The 15536-nt window shown below is 36.4% G+C and overlaps 1 protein-coding gene across 1 annotated transcript; it reads right to left on the bottom strand.

The window, feature by feature from the left end:
- Window positions 1-9342: 9342 nt before the first annotated feature.
- LOC113334954 (mitotic checkpoint protein BUB3.3-like) lies at window positions 9343-13793 on the bottom strand. Its single transcript, XM_026581175.1, has 10 exons — window positions 13395-13793; window positions 12719-12823; window positions 12493-12623; window positions 11018-11100; window positions 10660-10908; window positions 10422-10494; window positions 10273-10353; window positions 10104-10185; window positions 9842-9942; window positions 9343-9688 (listed from the first exon to the last, which is right to left on the bottom strand). The coding sequence occupies exons 2-10, from the start codon at window positions 12815-12817 to the stop codon at window positions 9598-9600; spliced, it is 990 nt and encodes a 329-aa protein (XP_026436960.1). The 5' UTR covers window positions 12818-12823; window positions 13395-13793; the 3' UTR covers window positions 9343-9597.
- Window positions 13794-15536: the final 1743 nt, after the last annotated feature.

The raw sequence follows: 15536 nt of genomic DNA, 5'->3' as shown, positions 1-15536 counted from the left end.
AGCTGTCCGGACTTTACGAGAATTGTGAATGAGTTGGAGGTATTTCACAATTACTCGCGTTGTACATCAATGGCATACACCCTCCTTGCTTATTACAAAGAAAAACAACAAATGACTTTACATGACTCTATTTACATTGACTATTCTCTTTTTATTTTTGAACAAGAGATGATGGAATTGAACAATACTTGATTTTTTATTTTTTATTTTTCTGATATTTTTTCTCTTTTTTTTTTTTTTTTTTTTTTTTTTTTAACAAGGAAACACTTTTGATAAATATACAAAAGGAAATAAAAAATTACATGACACTTTGCAAGAGGTAGCCCTTTTTGATGCACCCAGTTAAATTCGATGGTTGTTTTTCTTAATGTAACCTCCACCTTCTATCCCAACCAACCAAAGAACAAGCTAGTCAAGTTTCGTTCAGTATTCTAAAGTGATTGGCAATCGTAACTTCCTATCAAACACCTTGAAGATCGAGGCCATACATGTATTGGTAGATCGTGCGCGTGCAAATTTCTTATCACGATGTGAATTGTGCTAGAATCAGGGTGCCTAAATATCTAGACTAAGACTCCTAATAAAAATACATATTTGCACAAGAGTCAACATTTCAAGGTAAATGAGCTCCATTTTTATGATTTTTTCATTTTTTAATTATTTTTTTTTTTTTTGAATTTTGACTTTTTTAATTTTTTAATTTTTTTTGGAATTTTTCAATTTTTTTCAAAAAGATGGAGTTTTGTTTTCAAATATAGCAAATTATCATGGCATCTACTCTATACCCCCAAACCTAAACTAAACATTGTCCTCAATGTTTCAAAACATGGAAAGAATTATAAAACAATATATGAAGAGGAACATGCTGAGTAGAGTAAAAGGAGAGAGAATACCCGATTGTACGGTGGTAGCTCGATTAAAACTCCGTTATTTCAAGGCAAAAATCCAACATATTTCAACCGAGATCATATTGGATTAGCAAAATATATACAAAAGGAACAAAAGGGTTTTTAAAATTTTATCTACTGGATTATATACAAAAAAATTCACCATACACTAACAATCTAAAGAGTTGAGGATCAACCCAAAAGACAAAGTGTAAAGGTTTCAACAGCTTCACACAATAATAATAGGAAAGAAACGCAAGTGAAACTGTGAAACAAAATGAGCTACCCCCAAACCTGGATTTTTCAACGGATAAAATTTTGGAAACAAAATCTCGCAGTTTTGGGGGTTCATCATGTACAAGGTCTAGCTCAAAGTGAACTGTGCTAGGGACGGGAAAACATGCTAATTCCAACTGTGGTTCCTCAAATGTATTATACTTAGAAGCAAAATAGTCCAAGAGGACTTGGGAAGCACACAGTTCCAAACCTAGATTAGGGACTCTCAGAAAAGTCGGTTTTACAATATTGGTACAAACCAAATCTAGGTTGGGTGGAAGGCCAACAGATTGTGACTCATGTAGGAGATAGGCGCGTCATTATTAATCAAATCAAAATCTCCTAAATCATCTACACGTGTTACATCATGCTCACAATCATCAATCAATTAGCAAGTTCACACTCAGAATCATCAACATCATCAATAAATTCATTCTCATGCATTGGCAAATCAGGAGAAATATCACAATGTGACCTAGGTAGAGAATCAGACACATCAAATATATTTTCATGCATATTGGTGTCTACAGAAGATTCAACTATTCCTATGTCATGCTCATCTTCACAGAATAATTGTACGAATCCCATGTCAATATCAAAATCATATGAATTACGATGAGTATTAGAAAAAACACATTCATGAAGGTCGAGGGCGAGAAGCCATATGTTATTGAACCAACAGGTTCCACAATATTTTCATGTTCTTCTAACATATCATCATAATCATCATAATCATCATCATGGTAGCATGCATATTGGTCCTCATTAAAAGTGGTGGTGTCGTTAGTCGATTCATGTTCCTCTAAATTAGGTTCATATTCAACATCATTTACATGAATGGGACTAGACACTTCATTAGGGACAACATACATTTCCTCATGAATTTCCTCCTTTTGTAGGTGAAGCAAAATCTGATCTAAATATGCCTGAATTCGTGATGTAGATCTATCGAAGTTTTGCTCACTAAGTCTGAAAGCTTCTGTGGTGGAGTCTAAATTCATGGGAGTACAAAATTCTTCATGTTCAAATTGTGGTGATTGGTACATGTGTACATGGTCATTAGGGTTTAAAAGATTGATCGCAACCCTCAAAGGATTGATTATGGTCCCAATGACTACCATTCTCACAATTCATGGGCATTTCATACATTGGATTTTCTCTTGATGGCCTAAAATTATGCAAAATATGACAATGCTCAACAGGGTGGTCTAAACTACCACATGCGGGACATGCATAGATTTCAGGTTGCCTAAGAAAATTAGATGTGACAGATTCCTCATGTGATTGCATTTCTAAAGCTGCGATTCGAGCTTCTAATTGATCCACAAGAGATGATTGTGTGAGTGAGGCACTAGCAAAATGTTCATTTTCACGTTGTGGCGAATGATGCATGTGTGAATAGTCATTAGGGTTCATGTATTGAGGCTCGGAACTTTGAAAATGTCCATAATAATTCCTATGACTATTGACATCATGGTCTATGGGAGGTTCATAACGTGAAGTTTGTCCATACGCAAGTTCTCTAAGGGATTTGTTGTATTCCCCAACTGTAGACCAAGATCTAGACATGATTGGCTCAAAAGCTAAGTAAAGAATGTACAAAGCTCAGAATTTGTTTTTTAATGGGTTTGGATTTTTGGGAAGAATTTGGTTTTTATGGGTAACATTTGGTTTTGTCGGGTTTGAAAAGAAATTTGGTTTTTAATGTTGGGAGCAAGCCCACATTGGTGGGAGAAATTGTGTTGCCAAGGGAAGGTGAACTAAGCCCACAATGTGTATGCAAACTGAAGCCCAATGCAGCTTTTGAAATAGCTTAACTGTTGCTTGTTTGGTCGGAGGCCCAGTTGGGCTTTCAAAAGTTCAGTTTTTCTAATTTAAAACTACAGGCCCAAATCAGTCTAACATCACAAACCCACAAGCAATTAAACAAACAAGCCCACAAGTAATTAAGATTACAAGCCCAAAAAAAAAATGGAAAAAATTATTACAAGCCCACAAATGAAAAATGGAAGCCCACAGGTTGGGTTCTCTTAATGGGTTTAGGCTTACTTGCTTAAGCACAGCCCAGCTGCTCAGTTTGGTTGCAAAAGCCCAGTTGGGCTTTGGATCATCCTAAGCTTTGCTTCAACACTCAAGGTCCAGTTGGGCTTTTCAGTTGCAAAGCCCAGTTGGGCTTTGTTCTTTTTCAGCTGCTTGGAATCAGCCCAGTTGGGCTTTGGATCATAGCAACAGCAGGACCAGCAGAATTGTTCAACAGCAAGTGGGCTTGTTCAATTGCAGCAGCTTGCTTTTGCACAGCAGCAACAGCTGAGGCACAACAGCAAGACCAGGAGCAGCAGCAGGAGAAGCAGCTCAGTAGCAATAGCAGCACCACAAGTTCAGCACCACAAGTTCAGCAATAGCAGCTCAGCAGCAAGGCAGTAGCAGGATCAGGAGAAGCAGCTCAGTTGAGGTAGCTGGAAAGAAAGCTGCAGCAGCACAGCAGCTTGGCAGCCAAGGCAGCAGTCAGCAGCAGCATCAGCTCCACAGGAGCACTTCACAGCAGGTACCTGGACTCAGCAAAGATCAGTTTCTTTCAGCTGCACTACACAGCAGCTACTAAAACAGCAAGTTAATCTAAGATGCAAGAATGCAATGCATGATGCAAGATATGCAGTGCAGAGAATATGCAAGATGAATATGCAAGTGAGGCTAGATGAATTAAATGCAAGGAGAACAGCAAATAAGAATGCTTCGAAAACACAACGCCAAGTCCCCGGCAGCGGCGCCAAAAACTTGGTGTGGTTTGGAAACACACAAAAACTCTTGCAAGTATACAAGGCCAAGTTTTAGTATAGAAAGTAAGCAAGGGATCATTCCACAGAGACTTGGGGTGTATTGAAGTTTCCTAGATAGCTGAGCTAGTGACAGGCAGTGAACTAAAGAACCAAAGAAAATTCAGTGGCAGTGAGCCAAAGGCAGTGAAGTCAAGAGGCAAAGAAACAAAGAAAATTCAAGAACAATTTAATCAAAACAGAAAACAAGCAAAACAGTTGAAGATGGAAGTGTCTGAAGATGGGTGAGAATTCTCCTTCACCTAGCTAGTTCACCTTGGTTACATCCCTGTCATGTGGTTAGTTAACTACCTAAAGTCCTTGGATAACCCCTAGCATTGTCTATCTGATTAAAGCATAGGCAATCACAGGTCATTTAGGGTCTAGGTCTCTAACTAATATGGCTTTGTGAATCCCTTAGATTATGACTAACTCCTAGCATTAATGGTCTGTTTAAAGCACCACTAATCACAAGCCAGTGAACCTTTGGAATGTTACTAACCTAAATGTTTTGAGCTCAACAGGGTCTAACCCAATTGGCTAACCAACAAAGTTCAGTTGACTTCTCACCCTAGTGGTGAATTAGAACTTAACAAACATGATGAATCACATGAACATTAACATAACAAGAACATGAACATAACAGTGCAAAATAGAATTGCAAAAAGCATAACACAACAGGACATTGAAATTGCAAATTAAAGCTTAAAGAACCCTAAATTAACAGTAAATTGACAGGCAAAATTAAACTGAAATTAACCCAATTAGGGGGTATCTCGGCTAACCAAGAACACCCTCTACACATACAACACCTCCTCTATTTATACCCAAAACTATGAATTAGGGTTCCATATGTTCTTCCCCAAAAAATCCCTAAAACAGTAAAATTAGGGTTACAAAATTTTTACCTAATTTCTCTGATAACTGCTCCTTTTCTTCGATCCATGCTTGTACTTCGCCTCCTGCTCCCTGTTCCGCTGTCAATTGCCGTGTCTAGCTTGAATTGCTTCATCAACTCCACACCCTAGGGTTCAGTGGCGTGAGTGTGGGTTTGATGAAATAATTTTGGCTAGGTGAATAGGTTTTGCAGTATGGGATGATGGGTTTTGTGTAGGTGATAGCCATGATGGCTTTTTGGAAGATGTGTGGTGGTGGTTGAGGCAGAGGCAGGCGGAGCTGGTGGCGGACATGGTTTCTACAGAGGGAATGGGGAAGGAGATGGGGTGAGCTCGATGGTTTGGCAGAGAAGGCGTGTTTGGTTAGCTGGTATAGGTTCGGTCGCTAGGGTGTGAGGCGGGCGTATCGAGTTTGATGTTCTGCGATGCTGAGTCACTGGATGCGAAGCTGGTAGGTAGATCGGACGGTGATGTGAAGTGAAGCTTGTAGCGACCGTCAGATTATATGATACAACAAAATCAACGATGCCAGATGGAGTTAGGTGTTGTAGTGTTACGCGGAGATATCAAGCTTTGATGCACAGCAAGGGAGCGACCGTTGGATTCAACTACCATCTAATCTGAAGGCTTGGAATTTCAGCGTTGTGGTGCTTGGCAGAGACTTCAGATTTTGATGCTCTATGCAGGAGCGACCGTCGGATGCTTCTGAGAACTGATCTGATGGCTGAGAACGGAGGCGCTTTTGTGTGTAGAAAATGAGGTTGTGCGCACCATTCTTCGCGGCTTCCTTGCGTAATTTCTCCCGGCTTTTCACTACTTTTCTGCTCTTTTCGCTCCGCGACTCATCCGAACTTTATTTATTACCTAAAAATGCAAAATTAATTAATAAAAATATTTATTCTTGAAAACAATGAAAATACATAATATGGGATAAAATGTAGAATTAATGCACAAAAGATGAGTTAAAATGCCAACAAAAAGGGATAAATATATACAATATTTGGCACTCATCACATATTTTCTACAAAAATACTCGAGACATCAAACATGTCACAAACTGGGGGATGTTCATCAGGGATGGACTGGCGGTTTACAGCGTGCAATGCGCCCATTATGAGAAAGTGTCTGGAAAGGCGGACAATTAGTGGCAGTAGAGATTAGAGAAGTAGTGGGTGTAAAACCAACCAGTCTTCCCTTCATAATAGGGACGTGGTTATACATGATCCCCACTTCTCCATCACTCAACTACTTCCACTTCCTATGAGATCAATGTGTGTTCGACTATGACTTGTATAAATAGATTTTAAATCTATTTCAACAGACACAAGTATCCAAGAAAACACCAAGAACTTATAGCTTACGTTCCGCAAGCAAGTTCCACATTCTGATACAAGTCGTAAAACAACCACACCTTCATAGTTAAACGTTCTGATCTCAACACCTTCTTCGCTTCCCTCCCTAAGATCAACCCTTCTCCTTCAACAATTGTACAGATTGATCTCTCGAATCTAAAAGTACTCATGTGCAGTACATTTTTTTAGGGTTTAGATTCATTTCTCGGTGGCACACCCAAATTACCATTTTCGGCAGAATCAGTTTTTACCCCAAAACACCTGTTAGGGATAGATATAGTTTCGAAAATATTCATCCTTGCATTATTGATATGGAAAACCTGTCTCTACTTAAACTTTCTTCACATGATGAAATAAAGGATGTTGTTTTTAAGATGAAACCTTGGACCTCTTTAGGTACAGATGGTTTCCATCCTAGTTTTTACCAACAAATGTGGGATATTGTTAGTGGAGACACAATGAATATGGTTCAATCCCATTTTTTATAATAAGTAAATGCTCAAAGAAAATAATCATACTTTCTTGTCTCTAATTTCAAAGATTGATTCTCCCAAGCAAGCTAGTGATATTAAGACTATAAGTCTACGTAATACAACCTATATAGTTATACCAAAAGTATTGGCGAATAGACTTAAACCAATGTTAAGAAAAATTATTAGTTCTTATCAGGATGCCTTTGTCCGGAACAGACTCAAGACTGACAACATAGTGATTGCACATGAACTTATTGATACTGCTATGAAGAAACATAAATCTAAGAAAGGTTTAATGGCCATCAAACTAGATATGAGTAAAGCTCTTGACAGGATTGAGTGGACTTTTCTGAATGTCTGTTTGAATTTTCTTGGATTTCATGATGATTTTTATCAGCTAATTTTGCAATGTGTTTCTACACTTTCTACTTTTCACCCTAGTAGAGGTTTGAGACAAGGAAACTCCTTGTCTTCATACCTTTTTTTATCTTGTGTATGGAATGTGCTCTCTAGAGCAATTATACAAGATGGAGCAAACACTCCTATTAAAGGTATCAAAGTTGCTAAATATAATCCTACTTATCCATCTGTCTCTCACCTGTTTTTTGTACATGACATTTTTTATCTTTACTAAAACCTACTCTAAGGAGGTAAGACACTTAAACTATATTCTTGAAAGCTTTAGTAAAGTTTCTGGTCAAGACATCAATTTTGACTAGTCTGTTGCAAAAATGATATAAATGATATTATCAATATCCTTAGTATCAAGAAAATGAGACTCCAGGACAAGTATCTTGGAGTTCCGCTTATTTTAGAAACCAATTAAGCTGAGTCCATTTGTGGTATGCTTGATAAGTATGGTAATAAATTGTCTATTTGGGAGTCTAAACACTTTAATCAACCTGTTAGAAATGTCGTGTGTCAAACTATTTTAGGGTCTCTTGTGACTCATTAAACGTTTGTCTTCCAAAGTAACTCATATAATAGATTCTATTCAGATAAAAAATTTCTGCTATAAAGATAATATCACTAAAGGTAATTATCTCAAAAAATGGACTAATGTAGTGATTCTAAACAAAGAGGTGGCCTGAACATAAGAAAGTTTGCCAAATTCAATATTTCTCTTTTGACTAAACTAGCTTGGAGACTCTTTCACGATGATGATGTTCTTTGGTTTCAAATATTGAAATATGAATACTTTCTCGATTGTAATCCTCTGTCTGAGGTCACTGGAAACTGTAACTGGATATGGAGAGGTGTTTGTAAAGATTTGTCTATAATAAAGAAAAATTACAGTTAGGAGATCGCTAATAGTAAAGATATTCGTATTTGGAATTGCATTTGGGTCTATGAGTTAGTAAAAGATGTACCTAGTATTATGGCCGTGTCAAATATTCAAAAAGTGTATCAGTTCTTGGGTAGTGAGACTAATAGTTGGATATTGAACATGCTTAACTCTCTTTTACACCAGATATTGTTGATCTTATAAGAAGAACAAGAATACTTGTTATGGGTACAGATTAAATAAGATTGATAGGTACTAGAAATTGTCTTTACAGTTAAATCTGCTTATAATATTCTGCTAGATGAATCTCATCAAAATGGCTCAACAACTATGTATGTTTTCCATGAAATAGATTATGGAGTGCTCAACTACCTCCAAAAGTTTTGCACTTTGTGTGGAACTGTTTACAGGATTGTTTGTAGTCAGAGACAAAATTATTAGATATGTACCAAATATTGATGCTATATCCCCTTTATGCAATACTGGAAATGAAAGCATGCAACATTTGTTTGTAAATTGCTCCGTTACTCACATAATATATGTTTTTCAATGAACCACTCTATTACTAGCATGTTAGGGAGTAATGGTTTCTTTGATTGGTTACAAAATCCATTTAAATCTAACAGCATTTATGATGAGACTATGCAAGAAAAATTAAGGGCTACTAGTCGTACTCTGCAGTACGTATAGAAGATCAAAACATTCCATAGTTTTTGGCAAGATTCAATTCAGACCTTTTGAATTTATTTCTTATGTAAGGAATTTTATTACTGAAACAGAAAAATGCAGTTACAACAAGAGGTATGGGGATGGAAATAAATCAAACTGAAATGTGGTTACCATCAAATGGCTCAGATATAAAACTTAATTTTGATGTCAGCTTCATACATAAAAATCAACCAATTGGAATTGGACCAATCTTGAGAAATATTTCTGGTCAGTTCACTGGAGCAAAAGGAATGCAATCTAATAGGGCAGATGAGGAATATGGAGAAGCACTAGCTACACTGGAAGCAGTCAAATGGGCTAAACAAATGAGAATTAATGATCTGCATCTGGAGGGAGACAATCTTTAAATGGTGCAGTTGGAAGAATAAACTCGACAACAAATAGTGAGGAATGTCGTAGTTTGCTTAGTAAATTTTTTAGTTGGAAATATTCTCATGTTAAATGAGATGTTAATAGAGTAGCAAATAAGTTGGCAAAATATGTAAATGCTTTGTGTGAATGGTTAAACAGACCACCAAGCTTCATTTTAGAATCCATGGAAAATAACTCTCTAGCTTAATTCTTTATTAATGAATTATTTTTCTTGTCAAAGGAAAAAAAAAGAAAGAAAAAAAAAAAAAAGGCAAAAACACAATAAAGGCTCCAATATTAAGACCTTAAAATTATTACAGATTTGGTTTCAATTACACTTCTTTCGTACCCAAAGTAAGGGCAATGTTTTGATGGTCTATACAATATTTGTCATAACTCCAATGCCATTGAGATAAAACACTATCTTAGAACAAGAGATCATATCTGCAACATACACTAAATACTACCGGTTATAGCTTATAAAAGTGCAGTGAATAATCTGGTCCCCAAGCTTTATATCACACCCATTTTTGTCTTACTTAAAGCTTGAAGTTCCGCAAGCCACTGAACCGATATCCATGACTTTTTCATTCATTTCATGTATAAATATTTGTGGAGGCTCCTCTCTGTTACAAGAAAGATATTGTTACATTTAACCCACAAAAGTGTAAGAGAAAAGAGAACAAATTTATCGAATTAAAAACGTTGATTCTTCTCTAATGCCATAATAAACAACTAAGTTATCTTCTAAATAACGGAAATATCAAGAAAAGAACAACCTTTCATTAGCTTCTTGGTGTGTGTAGCTTGATGCAACAGCCAAAAATTGCCCGCTGCTGTTATACGATAAGGATGACACACTGTTGGGGTACTTTGTGAACTGGAGGGCAAAAAAAGGTGAGAACATCTCATGATATTAGAGAGAGAATTGGGTTTTCAACTTTTCATTTATATATAATGCTAACCTAACATTTCTTTCAGATGATCAGCGACATGAGACTAAAAAATTAGAAACCTGGAAATTTTATGACCACTAGTTACCTGAAATAGTCTCTTCCTACTTTGAGCAGACCACATGATAGCATATCCCTCATTATCACCGGTGACGAAGGCGCCATAATGACTAAATCGACAAAGCATATCAATGGGACATTGTCAAACCAATCTAAAACCATTTATAAAGAAGAATAGAAGATAAAAGATAAAGTACCTTGGATTGAATACAACATCATTCACAGAAACAAGATGGCGCTTCCCATCCCTCGACTTTGGTTGACATCGGAACATATAGCTGCAATAATTATTTGTGGTTATCAAAGATATTGCTGGTACACAAATGACTGAAGAAAAGATGCAAACCTCATATCATTTGCATCTGACAAATCAAGACATTGTACTGCAACAAGCCCATCAACTGATCCAACTGCACACCCTGCATGAAAGAATTAGACAGCTAACGTTATAGATCCCCAAGTACAGCGATGTCATTTGGATATGTTACAACACAAGTAACAATCAAGTCGCAATTATTTGTAAAACCCTCATATACAAAAAAAAAACAAAAACTAGTAGTGTAAAACACCGATTAGTAATATACCTTTTGAATCAGGAAACAGACCCACACAACTGACTGAATATTCCATAGAAAACTGCGTTTCCAGGGGTTCATTTAAGTTCCGCAAGTCATATATATTGACTGACGTTCCGGTTCCAACAGCCAAATGACATCCACGTAATGAAATGGACTCTACCTCAACACCAATATGAACCGAGTATACCACAGCTTTTCCCATGCGCATATCCCATGATGTAATTCTTTTGTTAAAACCTCCGGTGATTGCTTGACCTATAATGAAAAAAAATAATATCAGTATCAATATCACTGCACCTTGGATAAGTGATTAGACAGTAAGAACTTCAAGCAATGTAAGGTTTATCGTGATCAGGTAACTTACAAGTTTCCTGAGAATATTCAACACAAGTTGCTAAATCGTCGTGGTTTCCGACTGTTTCATGAATTCCAGAGTTGAGGTCATGGCTAAGAACAATCAGGTACCAAACGAATCAAAAATTTATTTGGTTATTCAAACTACAAACTTAGATCATAAAATTTGTAAGTAGTGTTTTCTGTGTAGCACAGCAGCACTCGCAGTGCGTATACTCACTAGCATTTGTGCGCTTGAAGTGCATTCTCAGGATGTAAACAATTTAATGTGTGAGCACATAGGAGCAGTATGAGGATCTCTTATAGCACAAATGCCATTCATGAAGAGCGAGAAAGTTACGCAGACTTAACATAGTATGCAAAACGTGAATCAACTAAAACTAAATGCTGAGCGTACACAAATAAGCATTCATAGAAGCACTAATGACATCAAAATGCAAACCACGGACAAAACCATACTTCGATTCCTAAGGTGAAAGCAACTAAGGACTAGCAAAAACACCAGCATTCCATAAGTATATGCTTCATAAGAATTTGACATTCACAATTTAAAAAAAAAAAATCCACAAACAACATCGATGCAAGCACAGAAAACTGCAAGATTATTCACAATAGATATCAGCCCAAATTCTAATCCGCAGAAACGCCAGAACAAACAAACCATGTGACATGGCAATGCAGTTCTTCAGGAAACTGCAAATGTGCAATCTTTGCATGTAACATTATCATAGTACTATAAACAAACATAGTGCGAAGTACAGTCAGATGATACCACTACATGCCATACATTAATATAGCTAAGGAAGAGCTCTGCAAAAAAGAAAGTAAACATCTGTGATGAACCATCAACAAAAGATTAACAGTAATATACATCTCTGGCACAGTAAACCAGCACACAACCGACAATATAGCTGAATAGCCAGCTGCATGCTTAAGCTTAGTTGTGTGCAGTTTTTGCAGTTGCTTCACAGACTGGAGTGACTACAGTACAGCTTGAAGAGATATACGAGAAAAATCTGTGCAAAGTTATGTTTGAATTGATGATTTATCAATAGGTATGACAGTTAAAAGTTCTTGTTTTAGATGTTAAAGCTTATTTTAACTTTACTAATATTTTATAACAACCAGTAGATTATTCAAGAGGTTTAGACTAATCTACTCAAAGTATATAATTGTTTGGGAGAGTGAAAATACAAAACGCTGACGCAAAAGTAAAGAAATCTTCGTACATGAAATCAACAGTTATTATAACCATAAGAATGGGAATTTTCAAAGAAAAGTTACAAAAAAAAACCCATATTCACTACCATGAATCAGCATCCTACTCCATGAAACTTCACAAGTTCAAATCATCTCAGTGAACCTATAGAGGGCGATACAGAGCCAAAAAGCTGAAATCTAAAGCATGAAAAATCACTGCCCAATAATAACCCCGGAAAAAAAGCAGTAACCATGGCTATGATTTAAGAAAGGTCAGCAACAAACCTTCTAAGGCAACAATCAGAACCAATGCTGAAAGCAGTAGATTCATCCTGGAAACAGCAACCAAGAAGTCCCACTTCTAATGGAATTTCTGACCTAAGTTTAGAGGTATCCAGATCAAATAACCGAAGATTCTGAAGATTAAAAAAACCAAAAAAAGTCGGCTAAGGATACAAATTTGAAACCCCAGATACTGAAAAATGAAAGTCAAGCTATCAAGATTACTTACAGAATCCCAAGAGGATATAAGTAGATTGTTGGATTTAGGAGCAAAGCGAACTTTAGAAATTCCATCTCTAATTTCAATCTTTAAGCGGTCTCCTTCCATTGCAATCTGAAACATTATTAACCGTATTGTTTCAAACATTGAACTTTGTAAGCTGCAAATAAGCTAGCATCCAGCTTTACTAAGTAATAAAAACAGTATATAGCAACTAGCATTTCTCTCTTACAGTATGTACACACTTGAACCTGCTTATAGCTAATTTAGGATTCTAACCAGTAAGTTAACAAGATAGGACACAAAAGTTACCATCATGTTAGCCAAAATTTTCTCATTATGCATTCATACTAGATCATCAAGATCAGCCCCTTTTCTATGCATATGAATGTATCTATATCATGTGTGACCTAATAATCAAATTGCAATCGAACTACATGCCAACTTGAACTTCACAGAATCAATTTGAGAGTATATTGACAAGTTAACTCGAATTGTACCCTTAAACCTATTCTTTAACCAAAAGCAAATTCATATGCAAATTCTAAACATTGAAAATCATTTCATCAGGTTACACATTCGCAGCAGCATAATTACTCGGAAATTAGGAAACCCAGTATTAAATAGAAGATTAATGAACTACAGAAACAGAAATTAGGGCAAACAATTGTTCCAACATCGGTACCTGAGGGCCGAGCCTGAAATGAAGGTGGTTGTGAATCTGAGGAGAAGAAGAAAAAGAATAATAAGGCTGTGGGTGCTGGTGGTTGTTGTAGCAGTGTGGTGGAGGTGGTGTAGCCACTGCACAAAGCTGGTGGGAGAATAAAAACTTAAAAGGAGAAGAAAGACGACTCAAGCTCTGCCTCTGCCTTAATAAAGCTTATATTTCAACCCTTGCATTTTGAAGTTTAGATCTTCTGAAATGTTACTCGCAGGAGTGGAGAAGAAGATTAAAACAGTAGAGAACAATACGGTTAGAACTGAAAGTGAAAATAGTGGTTTTGATTCAGTTTTAGTTAAAATAAAATACGGGATTCTCCTGGGTTTCGAGGGAGTCGTTTGGTGAAAAGCTTTGGGAGTTCAAAAGAAGAGGGAGGGAGATTTCAGTCTCTCTCGACTTAAATTCGGTAAACTATATAGACCGCCCCGGCTACGATTTGATCTGCACACATACATTCTGTACGTGGCCCCTCTTTATTTCTGGACACCTTTTTTCTTTTGCTAAGAAACACGCCATGGAATTAACAAAGAAGAGAATAACAAATATCAGTTAAGGTCTCCTTCCTAACAAGAGAGTCCAAAAAAGAAGGATGGGAGACCCAAAGACCTTTGAGACTGTGTTTTCTAGCCCGACGTGCAAGCCGGTCGGCGAGATGGTTTTTCACACGCTTTATATACATAATTTAAAAGGAAGAAGAACTAGAAAATAAACTCACACCATATATATTAAGAACTAGAAGATCACTACTTCTCCAAGCTATATCAGTGATGACTCCATTAACAAAATCCACCGGTTGGAGACAATCACTAACGAAAATGACTTTGGAAAGATTCATCACTTTAGCTTAAGAGATCGCCAAAATAAGAGAAGCAGCTTCGGCACCTACTACATCTGGAATCAAGCCAAAGTCTGATCGAGTACTTCTTAAACTTCCTGCAATATCACACCACATCCCACCTGCAATATCAGCTTCAGCTCTAGGAACTTTAACATCTCTATTTAAACTACCAGTGTATAAAGGAGGAGCAATATAAGTGTTTATCATTCTCCTAGTTTCCACGATGACTTTATTTAAATCAACTGAAATGTTTCTAAAGAGCACATCACATCTTAACTTCCAAATATATCACATCACTATACAACCAATGCTTGGCCAAGAAACTTTAAAAGGAGATAACCCAAGAACAGAATCATGCCAATAAGAAAAATATCATCTATCCAATCCAAAACTGTAGAAATCAAGTGTTGTAAAGATAACCCAAACCAAATATGAGTAGCAATTGGACAATTCACAAACAAGTGCATAACAGTCTCTTCATGGTTATAGCATAAAGGGAAATTCACATCCACATAAGGGTTATAAAGCTGAAGAAGAGAATTGACATGTAACATATGGGCAAAGATTTTCCACAAAAAGAACTTAATTTTCGGCAAACAATCAATACTCCAAACTTTCCTCCAAAAAGCAGAATCTTCAGTGGTACTAAAATCATTCATATAAATTTTATAAGAAGATTTAATTGTGAACTTACCATTTCTAGTATGAGCCCACATTAATCTATCACACGGATTAAGGATTAACCTAATAGACCAAATTCTGATTACTACATCAGGAGAAAATAAAGTATTTAACAGACTAAAATTCCAACAATTGTTCTGAACATCTATAAGCTCAGTAACAAAAACATAATTACTATGAATAGGATGAGTAGAAACTGGATGATTAATACAACCCGGAATCCAATTAGAACTCCAAATCCGAGAAAAAGACTCATTATTTATTTTTATCACCGTATGCTCTAATAAAGGTTAACCCATTTGCAATACCTTTCCAAATCCACGAATAAGAATCAGCGGCTTTATCAATTTCCAGCAAATTCTGGTTACAAAAATATTTATCTTTCAAGAAAACAATAAGCAAGATATTTGGGTTATTAATAACCCTCCAACCAAACTTGCAGATGAAAGCCCTATTAGTGGCGTAAGTGTTTCTAATACCTAAACCACCACAAATTTTAGATTTACCTATATCATCCCAAGAACGAAAATAAGCATCATGTTTAGAATTTTTTTTTTGGATATTTAATGTCTGGTACCCGGTAAATG

Source organism: Papaver somniferum, unplaced genomic scaffold, assembly GCF_003573695.1.
Source record: "Papaver somniferum cultivar HN1 unplaced genomic scaffold, ASM357369v1 unplaced-scaffold_137, whole genome shotgun sequence".
NCBI lineage: Eukaryota > Viridiplantae > Streptophyta > Magnoliopsida > Ranunculales > Papaveraceae > Papaver > Papaver somniferum.
The sequence above is the reverse complement of the archived record's forward strand: the minus strand, read 5'-3'. Positions and strand labels throughout refer to the sequence as shown.

Coding starts and splice junctions, on each gene's coding strand:
- LOC113334954 (XM_026581175.1), bottom strand. CDS start 12,817: ATGGAAGGAGACCGCTTAAAGATTGAAATTAGAGATGGAATTTCTAAA. Junction 10,354..10,421: donor TCAGATGCAAATGATATGAG/GTTTGCATCTTT, acceptor TAATTATTGCAG/CTATATGTTCCGATGTCAAC. Junction 9,943..10,103: donor GTAGGAAGAGACTATTTCAG/GTAACTAGTGGT, acceptor TTTGCCCTCCAG/TTCACAAAGTACCCCAACAG.